Here is a 22,050-nt window from a genome sequence, read left to right as displayed (position 1 = left end):
ATAACTGTGTACTGTAGTCTTCTTCATGGGTAAATAAGGCATCCCCCTGAAAATAAGCCCTAGAGCATATTTTGGCCTTCAAAAAAAAATAAGACAGTGTCTTATCATCGGGGAAACAGGGTATTTAGTAAGTGTTAGGATTTTACAAGGCCATGAAAGTGGAGATTAAATATGGCCAAGAACATAAGCCAGTAGGAAACATGAGGGAGGTGAAAGATTTAAGCATCCAAATGCAATCAAAATGAGTTAGCAAGTGAAATAGATGTCCACATACCATGTTGTGGTATATCAATAGAGTTGTGACTTTGCTTATTACACTCTTGTTTTTGGTTAGTGACCAAGGGTTTTGGGGCCAGAGGATCTGGAGTACAGTCGGACATAATGGCAGGTCTTATATTCTCTTGGCACATAAATTATAACCCGGGACATTAACTCAACTAAAAGAATAGATATTAAAACAAAGGATATAATACATTATATTGGCTATCTGTGATCAGATGCAATTACTGTCAGTTTGAAGGAATTACATTCTTTCTGGGCTTGTAAATGCAGAGGGGGGGTTACAACAACTGGAAACTTGAGATCATCATCTCTGATTGTTTTTATTTTCTTTGAACACATTTTGTTTATGGATGGAATCTGGAGGAGAGGTAAGTTTACAAATATGGTACCAAACAACATTTAAAGGGATACTCACTTTCTTCAGTGGGAAGGACTTGGAGGGAATATATCCATTCAATGATCTCATCTTTGTTCAATACATGCAATGAATCCAACATGTCCAGACCAGACAGAGCAAAAAATGCAATAGTTAACCTAGAAACAAACAGGATATGTTTGAAAAATCTGTTAGTTCCTGTTAATCCACAACCCTTATTTCCATGGCATTACTAAAAATAAAAATTACAAAATGAACATACAGCATATCCAGCCAAGCAGTGCATTGTGTCCTCAACAGTCTAATGTAAGTTAAGATTAAACCAAACATTATTTAATAAACAAGTAATAATCATTCAGTCATTACATACTACTCCCAAGCAGAAGAACTTACATCACTACAAAATATCCTCACTAAAAAAAGATCTTTTCTTTCACAAGTTATTTTGCAATCTTCTTATGCAAAGAATTCCATCATGTAGATGTGTAACCGTCAGTACGAACAGTCACATGATTTACAAATGCAATCCAGGCAGATTAGAGGTCTACTAAACCATGAAAGTTGCCAAAAACTGGGGCTAGCTCCTAGCTTGAAAATATTTTAATTAGCTTCTGTTCTGTATGCCTTGAATATTTTCTCCACCTTGCTTTACTGCGATGGTCATGGTCTCAAAGACATCATCCCACTTTTTATCAGTATTTGCAGTTTTCAACACAGAAATATTTTTAAAGCTAGGAGGGAAGAAATTGTAGGTGGGTGGCAGCCCCTGAATTATGACCCAACTCCTCAGTAACCACCCAAAAACAGGCGGGTGGTGCACCCGGCTAAAAGGGGCTGGGGAAAACATTGTGTATAAATTATCCTGAAGAAACCCCCACTGGACGCCTCCCTACCCTCTAACTACCGTCCTATCTCCCTTCTTCACATATGTCTCCAAAAGAATCCCCAATTACCTAAGCACAAACTCTCTCCTTGACCCTCCTCACCCACTCTCCTCCCTGTTGGTGTTCCCCAAGGGTCAGTCCTTGGACCGGTCCTCTTTTCTCTGTACAGCTCCTCTCTCGGTAGTCTCATATGCTCCTTTGGCTTACAGTACCATCTGTATGCTGATGACACTCAAATCTATCTGTCCACCCCGACTTGTCTCCTGCTGCCTGTCGGCCATCTCATCATGGATGTCTGACAGATTTCTGAAACAAAACCTGGAAAAAACAGAACTCATCATAACCCCCCACTCAAATTCCAAATCTCACCGACAAATTCCTAACTAAAAAAAATACTCCCCCTGCTGCTCTCTCCGCTCCTCCAATGACTACTAATGACTTCCTTACTCATAACCTCATCACACACACGGATACAAGACTTTTGTAGAGTTGCCCCAACTCTCTGGAATCTTCCTCGTCCTATTCGGCTTGCTCCATCTTTCTGCTCATTTGAAAGAGCACTCAAAACCCATTTTTTCAAACTTGCCTACCCATCTTCTTCTGTCTTTTGAATCTGTCACTACTTCCCACCACTACATATCTCCCATCCTATTGTGTGTAAATTCCCTCACCTACTAGATTGGAAGCTCTTCCACTGTCTGTATTCATCTGTCATTTGAAACCCATATTTATTGTACAGTGCTGTGTAATATGTTGGCACTTTATAACAATATTAATATTAATTTGGAAGCCAGATCCTGCTTATGAGAGGCCATTTCACAATTTACAGTGGAAATTTGACAACTGCTGATGCTTTTATCAGCACTGGCAAAAGCAGAGGTCACTGCAATGACTAGAATTATGATTGCTAGGCAGATTTTCAGACATTTCAGAAAATGTCAATGCATGTGTTCTGCATGTGATGTCCTGCATGTGTTTTCCTTATTTGGCCTTCACTTACACTTAATTTAAGCCTTACAAAAAAAGTGACTGTATTTGGGCTTTAAAAGCTGAAATTGAAGGTGCTTCGATTTTTCTTTCTCTGGTACCTCCCTACCCATCATCAACACGCTCATGAAGATTTTGCTTAAAACGTTTTCCATTTTCATATCATAGCAATGTCATCACTGTGCTTCTTTATCCAAAGCAGGCAAATCATAACTAGTTGGAGGAGCAGAAGGGTGCTGCAGATAGCTTTCTTAACATCACAGAATCCTGCTTTATTGTCTTAAAGAAAACCTAAACTAAAATTTTCACTTTACATAAAACGGTAGAAAACGTCCCTTTAGGTAGAACAAATGACCTTCTTTTTTTTTGGAGGAAGGTGGCTTTAAAACCGATTTTTTTTAAAGAAAAAAATGGTGATGCCCCTCCCCTTCTATCACCACGGAGATAAAGACAGAATGGGAGTGCACAGCCTCCTGGGATACATATGTCATGCATCCCAAGACTGGGCATGCACCGAAGGAGCTTTTTCTTCAATGGGGGGGGAAAAATGGCGATCTCATGCATGTACAGCGAGAGTAGAAATCTTCCCCCCCCCCCATCTAAAGTGTCCATGCAGTGAGAGATCAGGTGATGTAGGCAGAAGACGGAAGAAGGTGAGAGAAGATGGCGGTGCCCGGTGCTTCCTCTGCAATGGGACAAAGACGGAGTCCAGGATGATGCGGGACCCCATCCAAGAATCCTCTGCAGGGATCAACGGATGTGAGGAAGTATGGATGAGGGAGTCGTTTTTAAATTTAACTTCCTCTTTAAGTGCTCTAAGCCCCAAAGCAAGCAGTGGGGTGGCTCATGGAGGAAGTTATGCAAATACTTAAATGTCTTGATGAGCGAGTGTGTGAAGGAGAGAGTGTTTGCACTTTACCATGCAGACCTCCCTAGGAGGACCCAGAAGTCCTGGGTGGAGTTGATGGCAGTTTTGGGGGCTACAGTGCTGACAGGTTCCTAGATTTGTCATCACTGCAGGGTGCCTACAAAAAGCTAAGTGGGTTTCAATATGACAAAACGGTGCTCAAGCCAGAAATATTTTTTGAGCCGGGTGGGAAGAATTTGTAGGCAGGTGGTAGCCCTGTACTGTGACCCAACTCATCAGTAACCACCCAAAAACAGCCAGGTGGTTACTGAAAAGTGCCGGGTGGTGCACCTAGCTAAAAGAGGCCGGGGAGAACAGTGCAAAAGCTCACCCACACCAGTGAGAATTCATCTTTTAGATGGACTCATCACTCAATTTCTTACATTATATAAAGTAGTTAACCCCTTGATATGATATGTATTCTCTTTTTTTTTTTAATTTGAAGAGGAGGATCTCTCCCTCTCCATCCTTCCTGGAAAACCCGCAGCCTCAGGGGATACCGATGTTGTGTAACCCAGGGGGCTGTGAGCTGCTCCTGCTCAGATCTCTGGTTTTCTGCAATGTAATATATATACTGCTCAGGCTTGCGATGTGAGATCAGTACTTTTATTTTATATTTACAGTAAGGTGTGTCACCCGACCAGGATTAGGTGATGTGTGAAGATAGAAAATATCGCTGCACAGTGCCCAATCAGTGCTGGGGTCAAAGAGGGGTCAGCGGCATCACACCTATATAAGTGCTATTTCTTGTAATGAAAATTTTACTTTAAATATGACACCCAGGGAAACACATCACCGGGACAGGGGTGGGGGTCAGTCTCTGCATGGGAGTCCTGATTATTTCAGCCATAGCTGGCCATTCTACAGACATAAATGTAAACATAGCACTCACAGGAGAGTTTATAGAGCTATCCTCCTACACACCCCGATACATTGCACCACCCGCAGCCTTCTGTCACCGCCACCCGGATCATTACCTACTGGTCTCCAGGGTGGCACACTGCTCGGGGAGAGCCTGCAGACTCCGCTGGAAGTAGCGCACATGGCGATCCGGCAAGAAAAGTAACCGCTCCCCAAGCAACTCATCATCTTCCTCCGCCATATCCCCTACTGGTCTGGCCCCCACCGCTTCCCGTAGCTGGGGAAGTAGCAGCACTTCCGGGACAGGCGGAAATCGGACTTAGCGCCATAGAAACCTTCTAGAGAGCGTCTGTCACGTGACTGTGTGTCTCTTCCTGACTGCCTAGTGACAGCTGACTGAATGTGTAGCTCAGTGATATGAGACATGGAGACTGAGCACTCAGTGTAATAAAACAGATAAAATAAAATTAGACAGAGGCACCCAAAGACTAAAACTACTCTGACCATTACTAGTTACTAGTGTTACTGTTTGAATTCAGGTTGTCCTTAAATTCGACCTGAAAATGGCTGTTCAAACTCGGGTAGACCTGACCTGAAAAAAACGAGATTCGAAGGTAAACATTCGGATAAAACGTGTAAAAATAAAATAAAAAATAATGGTAAATTAATTTATTGAGTGTTTGTGTTTATTTGACTATTTTTTTTACAGGTTATCCTACAATGACATGATATCCCTTACTCTGTAACACACATTCCAACACAGAAAAATTATGATACATTTGTTACATTTTTCTTTTATCCCTGTGGGAAAATGTAACAAATGTATCATATTACTGTGCTGGAAAGTGTGTTAAGCTGCATACACACGTGCAATTTTTGTCATTGGAAAGAATCTTTCACGATCCTTTTCAACGACAAAGGACTACACAATGCATGAACGAGTGGTGTACATACAGCACCATTCTGCTCTATGGAGAGGGGAGGGGGAGAACGACATAGCGGCACCCCGCTGCGCGCTCTCCCCTTCCCTTGCATTAGGATCGCTCGTCATTCATCGTCCGTGGATCCTGCCAGGACGGTCGTACGGACGATGGACGACGCCGACTGTACACACGCCAGATTTTCGTGTGTAACTTGGTGCTACTAGTTTAGGTTGCCATGATTTTGGCACCAAAGCAATAAAAAAAAAAAACACCTAGTGTTTTCCCAGATGCTCTGACTCCTAGAGTTAACCCTTAATTAAAATGAATTATTTTTAGTAATCCTTAATAATGAACCAGCTTACCCTTTCCATGACACCTAAAATTAAAACTCAGCTCACATTTATATTAGAAGTGGATATTGCTTTACTTCAGTGACAATGAGGCCTATTCACTAAATGCAGGCCAATATTATATTACAGCCTTCACTGTTTCTTGCAACTGGGAAAACTCCATTATTATTGGATTGGCTTTCTCATGTCACAAAATCAGCCTCCCCTTGAAGCATTTATTTTGTTACTCACCTATGCCTTAACAGCCCACCTTTGTGTGTCATCATTGTGCGAAGCTCCTTTTTTCAGCCCATGCAGATCATTATAGATGGATCACTTAATAGAAAAATTCTTACACCAACGTTTAATCAACCACTTGAAATTCATATCTGCCTTATAAAATTAAAATTATATTAATAATTTATCCTGTCCTCTGCAAAGATATGCTCAGAAAACTCCCAGTTTCTGTTCGTCATAAAAAAATCACTAAACACAGGGCAACCAATTGAGATTGGCTAGTTTGTAGACGATTGACTGAATCTATGTAGCTATAATCTGTAGATAATCTTGCATTCTCTTCTGATGCCACCAGATGGCAGCTCTTCCTAAAATTCCTTTTTTGATTTAGAATTTTCTGAAATAGGAGGCTGTGTGTGTTTTGTACAAACAAATTCACAGTTTATTTAATTTTATAACTTTCATGTGTTCGCTGTGCTCATTTTCTAAAAGATAGATTTTTTGTATTTCAATATTTTTACAAATATTTGTGACAATTAAAACAATATTATACCAATATTATAACAAGGGACAAAACACCCTGTGTGTGCTCAAACATTCACAACATTTTTCATTGCATACAGTGCTCAAACCATATTGTTTCCCTCGTCCAGGTAAACCTATAACGGGAAACAACTTAGAGTCAGATGACTTTGTAATATAGTAAACCATCAGAACCGTTAGTAGAAGACAAATCAATAATTAGCTAAGTTTGAGCAATGAATAAACAAATCAAATGTCCCTGTTGTGTATTAAAGACATAACAACAACAAACATAAAATGTATAAACTACAAGGGAGGGGGAAAGGGAAAGTAGAGGAAGTTGATAAGGCATATATCACTAATGTACTATATCCGAGTAAACCAAAATCTATGTATTACTAAACACGATCCAAGGTTCCCATATATCATCAAATTTGTCCAGAGAATTCTTTAGGGTATGAGTTAGTCTATCATTAAACATATTCCAATTCAATTTCGTATAAATAGGGTCCAAAGATATCGAGGGTGACTTCCATGCTTTGGCCAGGGAGATTCTGCCCACTAGTAATATCAATCTAATCAGTTTCTTTAAGGGTCCAGAAAGGGACACCGCAAGCTTACTAAACAGGGCAGCCTCTACAGTACTACGAATCGTTTGTTGGAAGATTCTGGAGATCAAGTTAAATACCTCGTCCCAAAACACCCTGGCTATTGGACATGACCACCAGGGAGACCTTGGAAAGGGAGTACACCATATCCCACCATTCTTCCAAGTCCCATGTGATGCCCAGTTCAGATTCCCAATCCCGCATATACTGCAGTTTGCTGGTAGGGGCAACTAAGGCTGAGTAAATCACAGAGATTTGCCCTTTAGTGGAAGCTATGGAGGAGCACGTGTTTTCAAATGCAGAAGAGCGCATAGGTCTCGGGGCTTCTTTAATTATCATGTTGATATATGAAGTCAATTGTCTATAGCGGAAATGTTCCGTTGGAGGAATTTCAAAATTACTGACCAGATGTTTCCAAGTGAACACTGCGCGAACATCTAACAGATCTTTCACCCTTCTAAAACCCTTGGAAATCCACCAGTGAAAGTTAGCCGGACATAAACCCGGCGGAAAATCTGGATTATGCCAGAGTGGGGTTAGAGGTTTATGAGGTGAGATTAGTGTCGGACAGTTGCTGAATTTATCCCATACCTGAATGGAATGGGACAGAGCCGGGCATACTTTTTTTACGCCACATAAGAGATTCCATAGAGCCCGAAAATCCATCCTGATTCTCTAATTCAACCCATTGAGGTCGAGCTCCGTACAAAGTGCTCAATGAGACTTGTGCGACCTGTGCCGTCACATAATATTACTTCAGGTGTGGAACCCCAAGACCCCCCAAGATAGATTTTTTGAATTGTAATACACTCAAGTGTAGCACCTACTATGATCCCAGGGGAGGTAGCCAGCATTAGCTTTTGCAGATGTTTGCACATCATGGTTTCATAATCATTACATATATCTGAATCCCATTGCTCTTTTATACACATAGCACTACTAAATCCGGGAACACTGTTAGAATAACTTGATTCTTGTTTACAATGGCTAAAATTAAAAAGAATCCTTTGGTTGCATTTTTTGCATGCAGTTATTGGTCAGTGCACATTACCACAATTCACTACTGATCATCACAATGGAAATGACCCACCTGATCTGCATGTTTGTTCTTGGTTAAAAAATAAAGCTGGTGGTTTGTCCTGACATTCTGGTGACAAGCATTATCAACAGTGACAGTGGAATGTTTTTATCATGTCAAAATAATTTAGGTTTATGGAAGCGGTTTATGGGGAGAAGTCTGTTCTGTTGAAGAAGTTATGTGCTGAGAAAAATATGGAGGTTTCTATTACTGACCTCAGAAATTATTTGCATAAATGTCCCGGGTCATCTAGTGAAAAATTACATACCAGAATCAGAATGCCAGTCAAACAACTATCATACTAAACCTCCGTACTTTTTAGGCAGTTACCTTACTGTATAGATTGCATTTAAATATTTTTTTACCAATTATTCCTGTTTGTCCTTCTCATACTTATTTACTTTACATTACAGCCCACCAGCTCAAGAAAACTGCAGAAGCTCCAGTTAATGTGGGCTACAGCAGAAGATAGAGGGTATGTTACATAACATTTTAATCAAGTAAACTTGCAGATCAGAATCACAGAAAAATTATTAGTGTTCTCTGCAGGTTGCTTTAAAAGTCATTCACAATATTGCTTCACAATGCTGTTAAAAGCCTTACTCCTAAATAATGGAGGCATTAAATGCAACTCCAGGAATGGGACAATTACTGCATTATGAAAGAATATATCTATACTTAATACAACATTCTAAATTCCATGAGATTTGTACTATCTGGTTGACTTATAGAACAACTGATCAATACTTGTCTGAAATCACCTGGTGCACTAAATATAGAGCCCATTATATGAAAGCTATTCAAAATGATGCTGGTGAGAAGTTTCTCCTAGCCCATTTTATGTTAATGTATCATGTTCATTGGACCTATGATGCTCTGCCCCTGCCTCCTCTTCCTTTACGAACTAACATTTTCCCCTGCTCAACCCAATTTTTTCTACCCTCCTTTCCCTCCCAAAGGGCCCAGTATCCAAGTTCATACCCCTAAAACGATTAAAGTGTTAGTTGTACTGCAATATTAAAAGAGCCTAAATAATCAAAACAATTATATTTAATACACACAAACATATTTGGTCATACCATACTTTGTATTTTCAATAAAAAATATTTATTACTTTCATAAATAGAGCCCACAGTTTAGTTCCTTTTTTTTTCTGGAATAGGTGCCTTTAAAAAAGCCTCCAATTTGAATATTTCAGCAAAGGGACATTGACGTAAAACATACATTTTTAATGTATACACTGAATGTAAATTCAATCATTTGTCACAATTTGTTTTTCTTTTCTAACTTCTTTTTGGTATTTAGAGACTGCAGATGATATTCTGCAAATTATGTTGCTACTTTAGGTTTGTTAAATTGATTTTCTCTGATAAAGAAAAATGCATTATGTTGCTGTAGAAACAGAAGGATTCTTGCTGAATGTTAGCAATATGTCACTCAGGGCAGCTCTAATAAATACATAATACAATGAAGTAACAACAATGAAGTGAGACATTTGCATAAAATCAGTTTTGCATTCAATGTTATGCTTTCATTGTTCTTTCATATGGAAATGTTTCTGGGAAAAAAAATGTCAAAAATAATTATTATTTAATCAACAGAAATAATTCTGAAATAAGAAATAATTACTTTAACAATATTTAAATAGTCAGGAAACTCTAAACACATGTTTTAGCTTTATCACTGGAAATTCTTCTGAATACTCGTTCTGCTTGTAAAGTGTGCATTAGGCGATTTTCCCACTCAAGTCAGGAGGGGACTGTTTTGACGCACAATAATCAGGCCCAAGGCTGGAGGTAGAAGTGCTTGGCATGGGATCTTTAGATTGTATACTTCAGCAAAGGTATAGTGATCTGTGTTTGTCTTTTTTTGCCCTAGCCCCTGGGCGGAGATCTTCTTCAAATATTAGTAAAGTAGGGTACATAACCTGGTTAATCACAGAGGCAGTCAGTTCGCAAAATCAACAAACAGTCCATTATTTTGCACTGATGTCAAAGCCCGGATTGCTGGAATAAATCTCAATTGCATTTTTCTGATGCCCAGTCATATAATAATTATTGCTAAATCCAGGCAATGTTCTAACATCCGCAAGCTATAAACCTTGCCTCCATGTCGGCACAGCCCTGAAAAAAAACAAATATACAGACATTTAAATAATATTCATTACGGACATGTACATGATCAAAATGTACAGCCATGGACACATCTGGTGGTACCCACAACTCATTAAAAACATGAATCACACTAAACATGGAAAAGAGATAGTATAAGAGTGATCACAGAGAGAGTTGTCTGAGGACATCAGAAAGAAAATCATAAACAAGCATGTTGAGACCTATAAGACCATCTTCAAATTAGCCTGATGTTCCTGTGACAACAGCTGCAAATATTATTAGGAAGTTTAAGGTCCTGTAGCCAACCACCACAGACATATCTGCAGGAGGTAAAAAGATACTGAGAATGGTAGCCATAAAGCCAAGGACAACTTCCACTAAACTACAATGTCAGGATCAGTCAGTGTATAATTGTACCAGCAGTCACTTTCTTAGTGGAAGAAGACCCATGAGGATTCCAAAAACATAAAAAGCCAAAGTAGAGTTTGCAAAAATCCATATGGACAAGTCACAATGCTTCTGGGAGAATGGCATTTGGACAGATCAGACAAATCTGGACCTTTTTGGCGAGACACATCAGTTCCACGGATATAAAAATGAGGCTTGCAAAGAAATGAACACCATTCCTGCTGTACAACATGGAGGAGGTTTGGTTATGTTTTAGGTTGCTTTACTGTGTCTAGCACAGGGTGCCTTGAGTGTGTGCATTGAACAATGACATTTCAAGGAATTCTAGGGTTAATTGTACTTGCCCATTGATAGAAAGCTCTGCCTAAGACACAGGTCATGGATTCTCCACAAAGATAATGACCCAAAGCACACAGAATAAAGCACCACAGAATGGCTAACACCACACAATTACACTATTGTTAAGAGGCCTTCGATGTGGCCTAGATTTACTCCAAAAATTAATGGTAAGAACTGAAACATGCAGCCTGGAGAAGGCACAATTAAAACCTGATACAGCTGGGAGCAGTCTGATCTGGATAAGTGGGACAAACTAGCTGCTGACAGGTGCAGAAGTGACTCTGAGAGCTACATGGATAACTTGTCTGCAGTAATTGCCTCTAAAGGTTGTGCAACAAAATAGGTTAGAGGGTCCCATGATTTTTGTATATGCTATTTTCATTGTGTTATTATTTGATAAATTCTCCAAAATCAAAACTCTAAAGTCTAAGAGTATATAGAAAGATTATCTCACCAATCTCCTGCCGCTCTATTTAAATTTAGGCAAGAGGCTAGGGAAGTGACATTGCTATATTTCTTGACAGTAACAGAGAAAGTTGTTTGGAATATGATTGATTGATTGCTTCTGTGGACAGGTGTCTTTTATACAGGTACTGTAACAAGCTTGGATTAGGAGCACTCCCTTACAGAGGGTGCTCCTAATCTCAGTTTGTTACCTGCATACAGGTAAGACACCAGGGAGCCTAAAATCTTGCTGGTTGATAGTGGATCAAATACTTATTTCACTCATTACAATGCACATCAAGCTCTGATTGGGGTTTTTGAGGGTTCTTTTGTTGTTATTCTGTCTCTAACACCTACAATAAAATCCTACTATTACAAATATAGACTGGTCATTTCTTTGTCAGAGGGCAAACGTACAAAATCAGCAGGGGATCAAATGCTTCTTTCCCTCACTGTACATTAACTGTTCCGGTTTAGATTTAAGAATATCTTTGTTAAAGCATAACTTGCCACCCCTCATGGGAAAATGAAAGCCCACACATATTTACCGATGAGGAATGTGTAGAAGTGGAGCTGTTCCTGTTGGCCCAATATTTTTGAAGCGTTCTTCCCATCCTTTAGTAGGCTTACACACTCTGGAAGGATCTCTGTCAACATGAACCTGTACCTGTTTCCAATAACAACAAAATACAATTTTTTACTCTGGTGCACAATTTAAAAAAAAACAAAAACACAAAACAGGATACAGGTAGTCCCCAAGTTAAGGACATGTGACATACGGACGACTCCTAGATAGAACGAGCTTCCCTGCTTGCTCATGTGCAGAATGGCTTGATAGGGTGGGGGGTGGGGGGACAGTTTGCATGACTTGCAGAAGTCTTTTGCTAAACACAGCTGAGATTGTGGGCGATCTTAAGGATCAACTTCTGCAACATCTGACCAATACAAACAGTTATTTATTTTTGCATATGAAAGCACAGCTTGCTCCAGAAGATATTGAATGTCTAGCCTTTTAGTCTTTTGCGATTAACTCACAGTGAGGATTTTATACAGTAACTGCCTAATAATATGTGGAGGCAAACATCTGTGCTAATTGCATTTATTAAAATAATGTCCCTTTTCCGTCTTACATACAAATTCAACTTAAGAACAAGCCTACAGTGCCTATTTCGTATCCTGTAGTTGTTTTACATGTCAGCTGGGCTTTTCAGCCAATTAAAAAATCTAATTCTTAACCTGCTGTATTTCTACATTATTATGCTGTCTGACATTGGTGCAATATCATACAACTGGCTGAACACAATGACAAATTCCTTGGCATGTAAATCTGTTCCTGTGTATAGATTTAAAATGTTTGTTTAGGTGTTTGTTGGAGTTTAGCCGAAACATGATATCACATTACCTTTTCTTTTAATTTTGCTAGTCTTTTTTCTTTTTCTTTCACTTCCTCCTCTTTAGCTATTTTTTCTTGTGTCTTTTCTTCAATTTTCCTCTGATCCTAGAAAAATAATAAATTCATAAAAATTCCAATCAAATAAAGTATGCAAATATAAGTATACTTTTCCTATTAGAGCTACAAAACCAGTGAGAGATGAGGTTCATCTGGGAGACCACTGCAATAAAGAGTATGTCTAGCACTAATTTGGATAAAATAGGGGGAGGGTTAGTTAAAACACATTTTAGTGTCCTGCTGTGGAGACTTCTCTTTACTCCCTGCCCAAGAGACACAACACCAAGAATGCAACATCTTGTCCAAAGAGCAATGCATAAATTTTTGAGCAAAATTTCTCTCTTGGGTCTATAGTATGTGCCAGCATATTTTTGGCAGTTTGTGCAAAACTATGCAAATAAATTTGTCAGTTGGAGGCCTTAAAGCTTTTCACTCACTTATATGATTCCACCCTTTCACTGATAACAATTCTGATTGCAATATATTTTTGTTTAGTTTTTTCTTTTCTTAATATTCTCATGCATTCATATTTTACCTAGCAATTCAAGATGCACTTTGGTTGTACTGCTTATTTTCCACACATACCAGGGTCAGTTTCTGGGGAAGCCAGTAAATCTAACTGCATGTTTTGGAGGTATAGGGGAAACTAACATGAACACAGGGGGAACATGTAAACACCTTCCGATTGCATTTATTTGATTTTATACACTTGTCTACTTTGCAATCAATATTTACCAACATTATTAATAACCGATTGTAATTCCAAAACACAGTATCTTGTCTGATTGTTTCCACTGAAATCCACTTCCATTTCAATTAGATGTGTGCATTAGGCATTAAGACTTATGTCAGTGGGCTTTTGTTTGTTCTGAACCATTTCTTTCAGGAGAATGAAGGTCATCTGCACCTTAGATGAGTATTAAACTGATGTTATAAGCACACTGATTTTCCCCAACAACAAAGTTACTGACTTTACAGGACTTAGTAGTGCTCATATGTAATTCCATGAAAGTTGCTTAGTCTTGGAGAAATACCTACTCCTGTGTGAGAGAGACACTGGATGACAAAAATGTTTTGATGTCTACCTGGGGAAGCAGGGTTATAATTGTACAGTAAAACGTTTTTGGTATAGGACAGGTAAATAAGTTGCCTACCCTGTCCTGAAACCTACAAATTTCCATTGCAGCTATCCTTCTTTTCTCCTCTCGTTCTGCTTCCTCTCTCATCTCTCTTTCCAGCCTTAAAAACTCTTCTTGCTCCTTCTGTATTCTTGTATGTTCTTCCACTATGAGTTTGACTTCCAACTGGCGCTGACGCTCTTTTCTTTGTTTCCTCTGCTGTTCTTCCTCTTCTTTTAGCTTCGCCTCAAGCTTTGCTGCAGCCTCAATTTCCTTCTGCCTTTTCCAGGCCTCCACTTCCAGCTGCCGCTTCCTTCTTTCTTCTAATAATTTCTGCTTTTGAGCTTCTTCCTTTTGTTGTGTATCAAATTCTGTGATTTCTTTGGCTTTCTCTTGGACTTTTGACATTTCTCGTTTTTCTTGTTGTTTCCTAGATTTCCACTTGTGAATAGCCTAAAAATAAAAACACAAAACAATAACAAAATTCAAAGTTCATGAAACAAACCTGACAAATTTTAGGTCTAAACAGATTTTCCTGCAATTAACACATTTTCATGGTAACACAGATACAGCATTTTATATGACACTACAGTTCTGTCAATCTAATTTATTTATTAAAACTGTTCAACTACAGCATATGTAGTAATGGCACATAAAACAAAATGTATATACAATGAAATGTTGCTCACTTCTTTCTTTTTTTCTTCTAAAAAGAGAAGCTCCTGATACCAGTCCTCATGTTGCTGGATGTCCTCCTTTGTCCTGCTGGGTAAGTAAGCGAGGGCCTCTTCTAGGTAAGAAGGTTTGCCCTTATGTTTGGTCCACACTTTCAAGAAGCTTTGATGGTCATACTCATCCCATCCCCCCAGGCGGCCTCCTGTCTGCTGCAGAAACTTTTCAAAAGCCACCACTTCTTCTGGGAGCTGGCTGGAGAGCATGGCATCTGGCAAGGCTTTTGCAGGAGTTTTGAAGGATGTTTCAGGTAGATTATTGAAGGATGCCTCTATTTTCTTCTCCAGGGCTGTCAGCTCAATGAAGGTTGTCTTTTCCTCTTTCATTAGGTCTTCATACCTAAAACCAACCAGTTACATGTGACTTAATTCTTATCAGTATACGGAAAATGCACTATATCTGGAAAATCTGACATTTAAATAGTGAATTAGTTTAAACCAAGGAGTTTAGCTAAAGTTTAGTTTAAACCATGGGGTTGCTCACACCAACATGCTGCATTTGAGAAAAGTGGTGGCATTCATTTTTTAGAACCCCCACACACCTCCACAATGTCTAATGCTTGCAGCATCCATTGACTTTTTGAAGGTGAGGTGAACTATAAGCTCATTATTATTACACACTATTCTTTTAGCGCTGACATATTACACAGCGCTTTACAATGTCTATAGTCATGTGAGTAGCTGTCCTTATCAAAGTCATGTGTCATTACCACAACCCAAAGTCAATTTTGGGGAAAGCCAATTAACCTAACTGCATGTTTAGGAGCCTATTCATTTTGAATGGACTGGCTAATACAATGCTCATAAGCACACACAATGTGTGGGATGCAGTGCGTCTACATGAGAATCAGCCCTATAGCATTATGCCAATTTTGATATTCAATCTTACTTCGGACTCTAGGGTCTCAATTATAACAATGTTTGAACATGTCTGTGTGTCTCTTTGCAACCCTAGGACCAAGTTAAGAAAAAAAAAATATGTCTGGTTGCTCAGGTATTATATATATCATAGGTGCTATACTGTTACATAGAGAATGCTAAGGTGAATAAGACAGGTTGTGATTTCAACCCATTATGTAAAGTGCACAAAATAACTGATCTACCATGCATTATCACAGCACAAAATTGGCTGCAAATACACGGTCTACACCAGAAACAGTATTTTTTTAATGTTAGGGTCTAATTTTCCTGCACTGCGCCATCGCATGTGTAATAATGGCAGCATAATATTTTGAATTGGCTATCCACTCACCAATGTAGGTGGAAGCATACAATTTATTTTTATCATAGCGCAACACAACGCACATGGGCTCATATCTGTATATTTATATAAAGCACACATGGGTATTATGTGCACTGCTCAGACGCGTTGAGGTGCAGAACGAAGGGCACTTCAACATACTGAACTTTGTTTTGTAAGCTTCAGTAATGGAAAAAAAAGTGTATTTTGCTGCCTGTTAGTGCTAAACACAGGTTTATATATAGACCTAAAGGCTGATGATTACACAACCATTAGTAATTCCCTTGTACAACAATACCAGACACTGAATCTCTCTACAACACAAAGCTTTAGGCAGCTTACAGTATCCGTTGCTCTTCTTTAAAGGCACTGATAGCATTGTCTACTTCTTCCATCATTTCTCTAAGCTTCTCTACAACTGCAAAATAAAAGCAACATAGTAAGTTTGGCATTCCAGCTACATTTCAACAAACTTACTATACAAATAGGTACATTATTAACAAAATATATTTTAACTAATATAATATACAAAGATACATAAACCAAACAATAAAATTTGTAGGTGAGGTAGTCCAGGATGGAATAAACACATGAATCAAGATGTCCCTCACCAGTGTAAGGAAGGAATAAGGCATATTTAGGGGTTTTCTATGCCAGCGGTGGGGGAGGTTTATCCCCTCTGATTGGCACCTGGCCCCCCGCGCATGCATGGTCAGGAGCCTGTAATGTTAGTGATCTGCTGCACTGAAAAGGTTGGCAAACACTGTTCCATGCTGTACAACCTTTGGTTCTTCATCAATACAAAGTCCAAGCATAGCTCTTTAATATTCACTATGAAAAAGATACTTTCCGTCTATGCTTCTAGGGTGGCAAAAAACAACCTAATTCTAAATGATCTACCCTCATTCATCTTTATAGAGCTTGCAGTTACATATACACACTGTAGCAAATGTGTTAAGGGGTAAATCATAACAAGGAGCAGTTTAAAGTGGGACTGCACCGCATCCATATTCTGTGTATTAGGAAGGGGTTGTAAAACCTGCACATTTTTTATTATCAAAAGTACACATTCTCCATTCATTTAACCATTTCACTGCCGAAGCAATTTGTATTAATACATCTTTGATTAAAACATACACAACATAATAATTTTTGTACACAATGAAAGGTAAAGTTTTGTTGAGTAAACTGACACTAAAATATGTCAGGGTGTTGTTTTAGATAATTCTACATGAACACCAAACTCAAAGAAGTGCTTAAAATTTGACTTGTGTAAGCGAAACACAAGCATGAAATGACATTCTGGTTACATTTTTGTACACCTACAGTGTACAGACTCTGTCCCTAGGTTGCCATATCAAATTTTTTTTGACCATTTTAGAAAAGTCAGACCTCGACAGTTTACATTGGGAAAATGTACAATTAGCAGAAAAGCAGTGTGGTAACAGACAAATCTTTATATACAAAAAATTTTATGTATACATTTCTAATAACAGCCAAACAGATTTCCCTACATAAACTGAAAACAGTGTCCTCTAAAAAAAATAATCTGTTGGGAAACAACATTCTTATTTCTGCTATTGAAAAGCCCAAAGTCTGTGTTTTGATAATAGGGTACATGACACAGGAAAAGATATACTTACACTCTGGAGTGGGCTTGACATCCTTTAATTGGAGTTGAAGTCGCTTAACATGGTTATGGATTTTTGAAAGATGCTGCTGAGTTTTCATTTCTGTTAAGTAAAATATATTACAAGGGTAAGTGCTATCAAACATTTATAATTTATATGTTCTATATTTATTTAATAATAAATTCAAAAAAGTGAAACCAGCAAAAGATCAGTAAATGCCCCCCACTACTCACTTCCTTCTAAAAACAAAAAAGGATGTAACTGACGGATGGTTTATGTTGATTACTAGCCAGTCTGACACCTGCAAGTTAGTTATCTGGTTAAGGTTACAAGGTATCAGAGCAGATGTCCCCAACATAAGGGCTCGGTTTTTACCAATGCAGCTCATTCCTACTTTAAGAATGGTCCCTTAATTTGGCTAATATAGTTCACTGTGTCACAATTCTCCAGTAATCTCGGCTTTACCAACCTGACGCATTCATACTGGACACTGGGGCAGCACACCAGGAATACAAGGGGACAGGGGAAAATGGGTAAGCATAATTCCTATGAAGAAGCTTTGAAGCTTTACTTCATCAGAATAGTCCAGAATTCTGCAAAGCAGGGGGATCTTAAAGCTCCTGTACATTTTTAATTGCACTTCTAGATGCATGCGCTACATGTAAAATGTGAACAAAATCACTTTATTTGGCTATGTTTGTTTTTTAGTTATTTAGATGAATAAACGTATTACTTAGTTATTTAGATGAATAAACGAATTCCTTTACTCTAAAAGTAAAACCAAGAAAAATCATTACTTTCTGTTCTTCTGTTGTTTGTCAACTTTTGCTCGTATTCTTCAAGTGTACTGTACTCAGCCCGGAAATCATTTTTCTTGTTATAAAGAAGCCCATTTCTGTCCTTCTCAATCAGTGTTATTCTGAAAGCAGAAAGATATTTATTTAACAAAAAATAAATCTGAATTTTGTGTGCATAACAACCTTCTTAACATTCTGCTCTTTGCCGTTATTTTCTTTTCTTTCTTTTCTTCCACATAAGAAGAAAATAACCAAAAAAGAAAACTTTTACATTAGCAAATAATTTTGTCTCACTTTATAAAAATTCTTCTATAATTTGTCGCATTTAAAAAGACACATTTCTAGTACACATTTAATCCACAGTAACACTGATCAAAAGAGAAGACAAAATATGTTTGTTTCCTTTTTTGCATTGTTGTCTATACATTACATGGAAAATACAACTGTGTCTTAAGAAAGCCTAGTTTGTTCCAAAACTATCTTTATCTGTGACAATAGCTGTCAACAGTCCTGATTTGAGGGACCTTCTTTCAGAACCTTTGTCTCCCTTTTCATTGTTTCTCTTTTTTTGAGTACAGCGTACAAAGGAGAAGAGGGCACTTTTTGCGTCTGGAGAAAAAGAAGTTTAAACTCCAGATAAGGAAGGGATTCTTTACTGTAAGGTCTGTGAAAATGTGGAATAGGCTCCATCAGGAAGTAGTTTCAGCAACTACTATAGATTGCTTTAAGAGAAAGCTGGATGCTTTTCCAGAAACACAGAATATAACTGGGTATTAGAGCTTTAAAGTAACAATACCAGAAACTGTTGATCCAGGGAACATGTATCTGAAAGGATTTTTTTCCCATTGGAGCAAATTGAACCAAAGTTTTTTAGCCTTCCTCTGGATCCACTATGTCCATACAGTTTTATAATCAGGATATGTTTATTTCCCTAGTGGTTGAACTTGATGGAGTTATCTTTTTGTAGCCTAACTATGTAGCTGCCTATATAATTTATCAAATCATTTTAACAAATTGTCATTAATCACATTTTCACCTTTTGTCTAGGAGGTGTCCCATTCAGTTGTAAATTCAGAAGTTTTTTCTATTTCAAGTTCTTTAAAAGTAGTTAAATGATCACTTACTGATGTTTAAGTTTTTCAGCCTCACGGAGAAAATCTGATTTTTTTGCTTGCTCTGCTTTGATCTTCCAGTTTTGTACATTATACTCTCTCTCCACACCAGTGAAAAAACTCCCGTCATCCTGTGCAAATAAATAAAAAATTTTAATGATGATGTGGTAATCTTACAACACAAAAGTACAGGATCTTCTGTATGGATGTGCCACTGAAATCAACAGGCTGCCATAGTAGACTGGTTGTCACTCCATGATGCCCCATCATCAATAATTTTTGGGTCACTGACATTGAGCAAGTAGGCAGACTTGACAACTTCTAGCTGCAGACATCTAATGGTCCATCACCAGCACCATTTACTTGTCATCTACTAGAGTCAGGATCTCAGTCCAAGAAGTAAAGGCTGATCCTATGTAATGCCTAAACAAAGGTGGCTCCATTCTTCTGATGGTGGGAAAAATGGAACCACCTAACTAAGCATCCGACACGCTATGCTGGATATAGAAGATATCAGGATGGGTAAGTGATAACTCCTCTTGGGTGTCCTTTGTCTAAATTTTATGTGATTAGTGACTTTAAAACATTATAGTGTTTTTGTATTTTAGGCCATGCCAGGCATTTATCCATGCAGACTTGTGCCATCAATAGCTCTGTACATAAAGCTTGGAGAAGTGTTTCCCAAACAGGCTTCTGGGAAACCCCAGGGTTCCTCCAGAGAATATTAGGGGTTCCATGAATAAAAGTTTTATGAATAAAAAGTTTGTGCCTCTCAGGGTATTCTGTAACGGACACTGATCTTTTTGGGTATCTGTAAGGGTGACATTCTTCCCACTGGCAAGCAGTGTAAGAGGCATTATTCCTAATGACCACCACACTACCGGTGTGCATGTACCATGAGCTGTGGATATAGTAATTTTAGTAGGGGTTCCCTGAAGACCTGAACATTATTTCAAGAGGTTACTCCATGTTAAAAAGGTCCAGAAACAATAGCTTAGATAATTGTTATTTAGAATGAGCCCCCCATCAAGGAGAAATTGCAAAGAATGATATAACAACCCACAATGTTATACACATGGTGACAACATGATTGTGGAAGACTTCTCTATTCATTGAATGCAAAAAAATAAATAAAGAACACTTACCTTTACTGGTGAAAAGCCCTGATCCCCCTGCAAACCCAGTCCAGTAGGTCCCGCACTGTCCAAGCTTCTTTCAAGCGTGGATGGGACAGTGGGCACCTCCATCTTCTGCTCATGTTACCAGATCTCACACTGCGCAGGTGCAAGATTGGGTGACATGTTTTGTTGAAAATGTAAAAAGAAAAAAGTGCTGATCTTTCATGGCATGCATGTGATGGGCACTTTGTTCTGTTTAACATTCCAGGAATGGCACATACCCAGTCTAGGGCACTACAGAAGGAGCGGCCTGTGGCCTCTGGAATACTTACAGCTGTGGGTTTCCCCTTCTCTTCACTGAAGTCTCCCCAAATTGTAATAAAAAAACATTTTCTGTAATGTTACAAATGTGTGATAGGTCCACTTTAACACGTGTGATTGTGTACATGATTATTCCAAGTCTATGACATCTGTACAGGGCAGATAATCACCAGAATGAATCATTCACCATACACAAGAATCAATGTGGCTCTTCACCCTTTGACCTCTTTGTCAATATTGACTGGTTTTGAAGGATAATTATATCAAATGTGTAATAATACAATATACACACAACATACACTGCATTACAACACAAGTGTGAATGTGGCAGTCTGCAGACATCTTTACAAACTGTGCAGAACCAGACTTTAGTTTCTAGGAGTCTCATACACTACAATACACATCCCAATCACTACAGAACCCCCTGAACTGACCCATGTACCCCCATACCGGCACCCCCCTCCACACACTGCACGGGGCCGCTCTCACCCCGGACACGGCTCATTATACTCTATGTACCTGCTGGCTGTCTTCTGCCGTATCCCGCACGGTTGCTAGGGCGGCCATGTTTCTCCAACCGTCTCATGAAACTTGATGGAGATGACAACAAATGGCCGGGGAGGAGCAGGAGGAGAGGGGAGGCGGGAGGTGCGGGTTACCTCACACAGAGGTGAATGGGGCTGCTGGGATATGGGACTTCCCACTACTTTTTACTATTATATTTATATTTAAATGTCATATTTTTTATTTATTTATTCAGTATAGGAACACTTTATAACAATAAAGCTATCACTAAAGAGGCCCTAACACTACCCCATGTACTGCAAGTAACAGTATGGTAGGTAAATAAACCACCACACCAAAAAGTTTTCATTTCTTACGTTAAAAAACTTAAATTATGAATCATTTTATAGTTTTTGCTCACACTTTAGCCAAAATGCATTCTAACCACGCTGCATTTGCCAAACTGCACCACACACAACCCTAGGGCTGGATGCATTTTTTAATGCAGCATGTTCCTGTGACAATGACAATGAATGGCATACCAGCGCACCAACACACATGCTATGTACTGCAATAGCACACACATTTCTGCAACGCATTAGAAGGAACAAACCCTGAATGGGCTGCAAAATGAAGTGCACAGCAAACAAAACTAGCACAGTCTGCATGTTTTAGAGCGCTCTGTGTGTCCTGCATGGCGTGTGGCATTGCAACCCTTGGAGTGCCAAT

At 38.8% G+C, this 22,050-nt stretch overlaps 2 protein-coding genes across 4 annotated transcripts in view; both read right to left on the bottom strand.

The window, feature by feature from the left end:
* PGGT1B (protein geranylgeranyltransferase type I subunit beta) overlaps positions 1-4,577 on the bottom strand; it is a 19,468-nt gene extending 14,891 nt beyond the window's left edge. Inside the window, exons 1-2 of one of the 3 annotated variants that reach the window (XM_072416070.1) lie at positions 4,414-4,577; positions 698-816 (exon numbers count right to left, since the gene is read on the bottom strand). In XM_072416070.1, the coding sequence (XP_072272171.1) occupies positions 698-816; positions 4,414-4,538 (244 nt within the window). In that variant the 5' untranslated portion in view covers positions 4,539-4,577. Of the gene's footprint in view, positions 1-697; positions 817-4,328 lie in introns of all 3 variants that reach the window. The other 2 variants (XM_072416071.1, XM_072416072.1) reach the window with 2 other exon arrangements.
* Positions 4,578-9,091: 4,514 nt separating this feature from the next.
* On the bottom strand, positions 9,092-21,425 carry CCDC112 (coiled-coil domain containing 112). The gene is made up of 10 exons (XM_072416069.1): positions 21,337-21,425; positions 19,391-19,509; positions 18,267-18,388; positions 17,482-17,571; positions 16,181-16,256; positions 14,557-14,938; positions 13,904-14,320; positions 12,702-12,797; positions 11,848-11,966; positions 9,092-10,117 (listed from the first exon to the last, which is right to left on the bottom strand). Exons 1-10 carry the CDS (start codon positions 21,382-21,384, stop codon positions 10,087-10,089), a joined length of 1,500 nt encoding a protein of 499 aa, XP_072272170.1. The 5' UTR covers positions 21,385-21,425; the 3' UTR covers positions 9,092-10,086.
* Positions 21,426-22,050: the final 625 nt, after the last annotated feature.

This window comes from Pyxicephalus adspersus, chromosome 6 (genome assembly GCF_032062135.1).
Source record: "Pyxicephalus adspersus chromosome 6, UCB_Pads_2.0, whole genome shotgun sequence".
Lineage (NCBI taxonomy): Eukaryota > Metazoa > Chordata > Amphibia > Anura > Pyxicephalidae > Pyxicephalus > Pyxicephalus adspersus.
The sequence above is the reverse complement of the archived record's forward strand: the minus strand, read 5'-3'. Positions and strand labels throughout refer to the sequence as shown.

What these genes read in the sequence shown, in the direction of transcription:
- CCDC112 (XM_072416069.1), bottom strand. Translation starts at nt 21,384, where the DNA reads ATGGCCGCCCTAGCAACCGTGCGGGATACGGCAGAAGACAGCCAGCAG. An exon ending in GCTGAAAAACTTAAACATCA is followed by an intron (nt 18,389 to 19,390) that starts GTAAGTGATCAT and finishes TTCTGCTTTCAG; the next exon opens with AATAACACTGATTGAGAAGG. An exon ending in TAGAAGAAAAAAAGAAAGAA is followed by an intron (nt 14,321 to 14,556) that starts GTGAGCAACATT and finishes TTTTATTTTTAG; the next exon opens with GCTATTCACAAGTGGAAATC.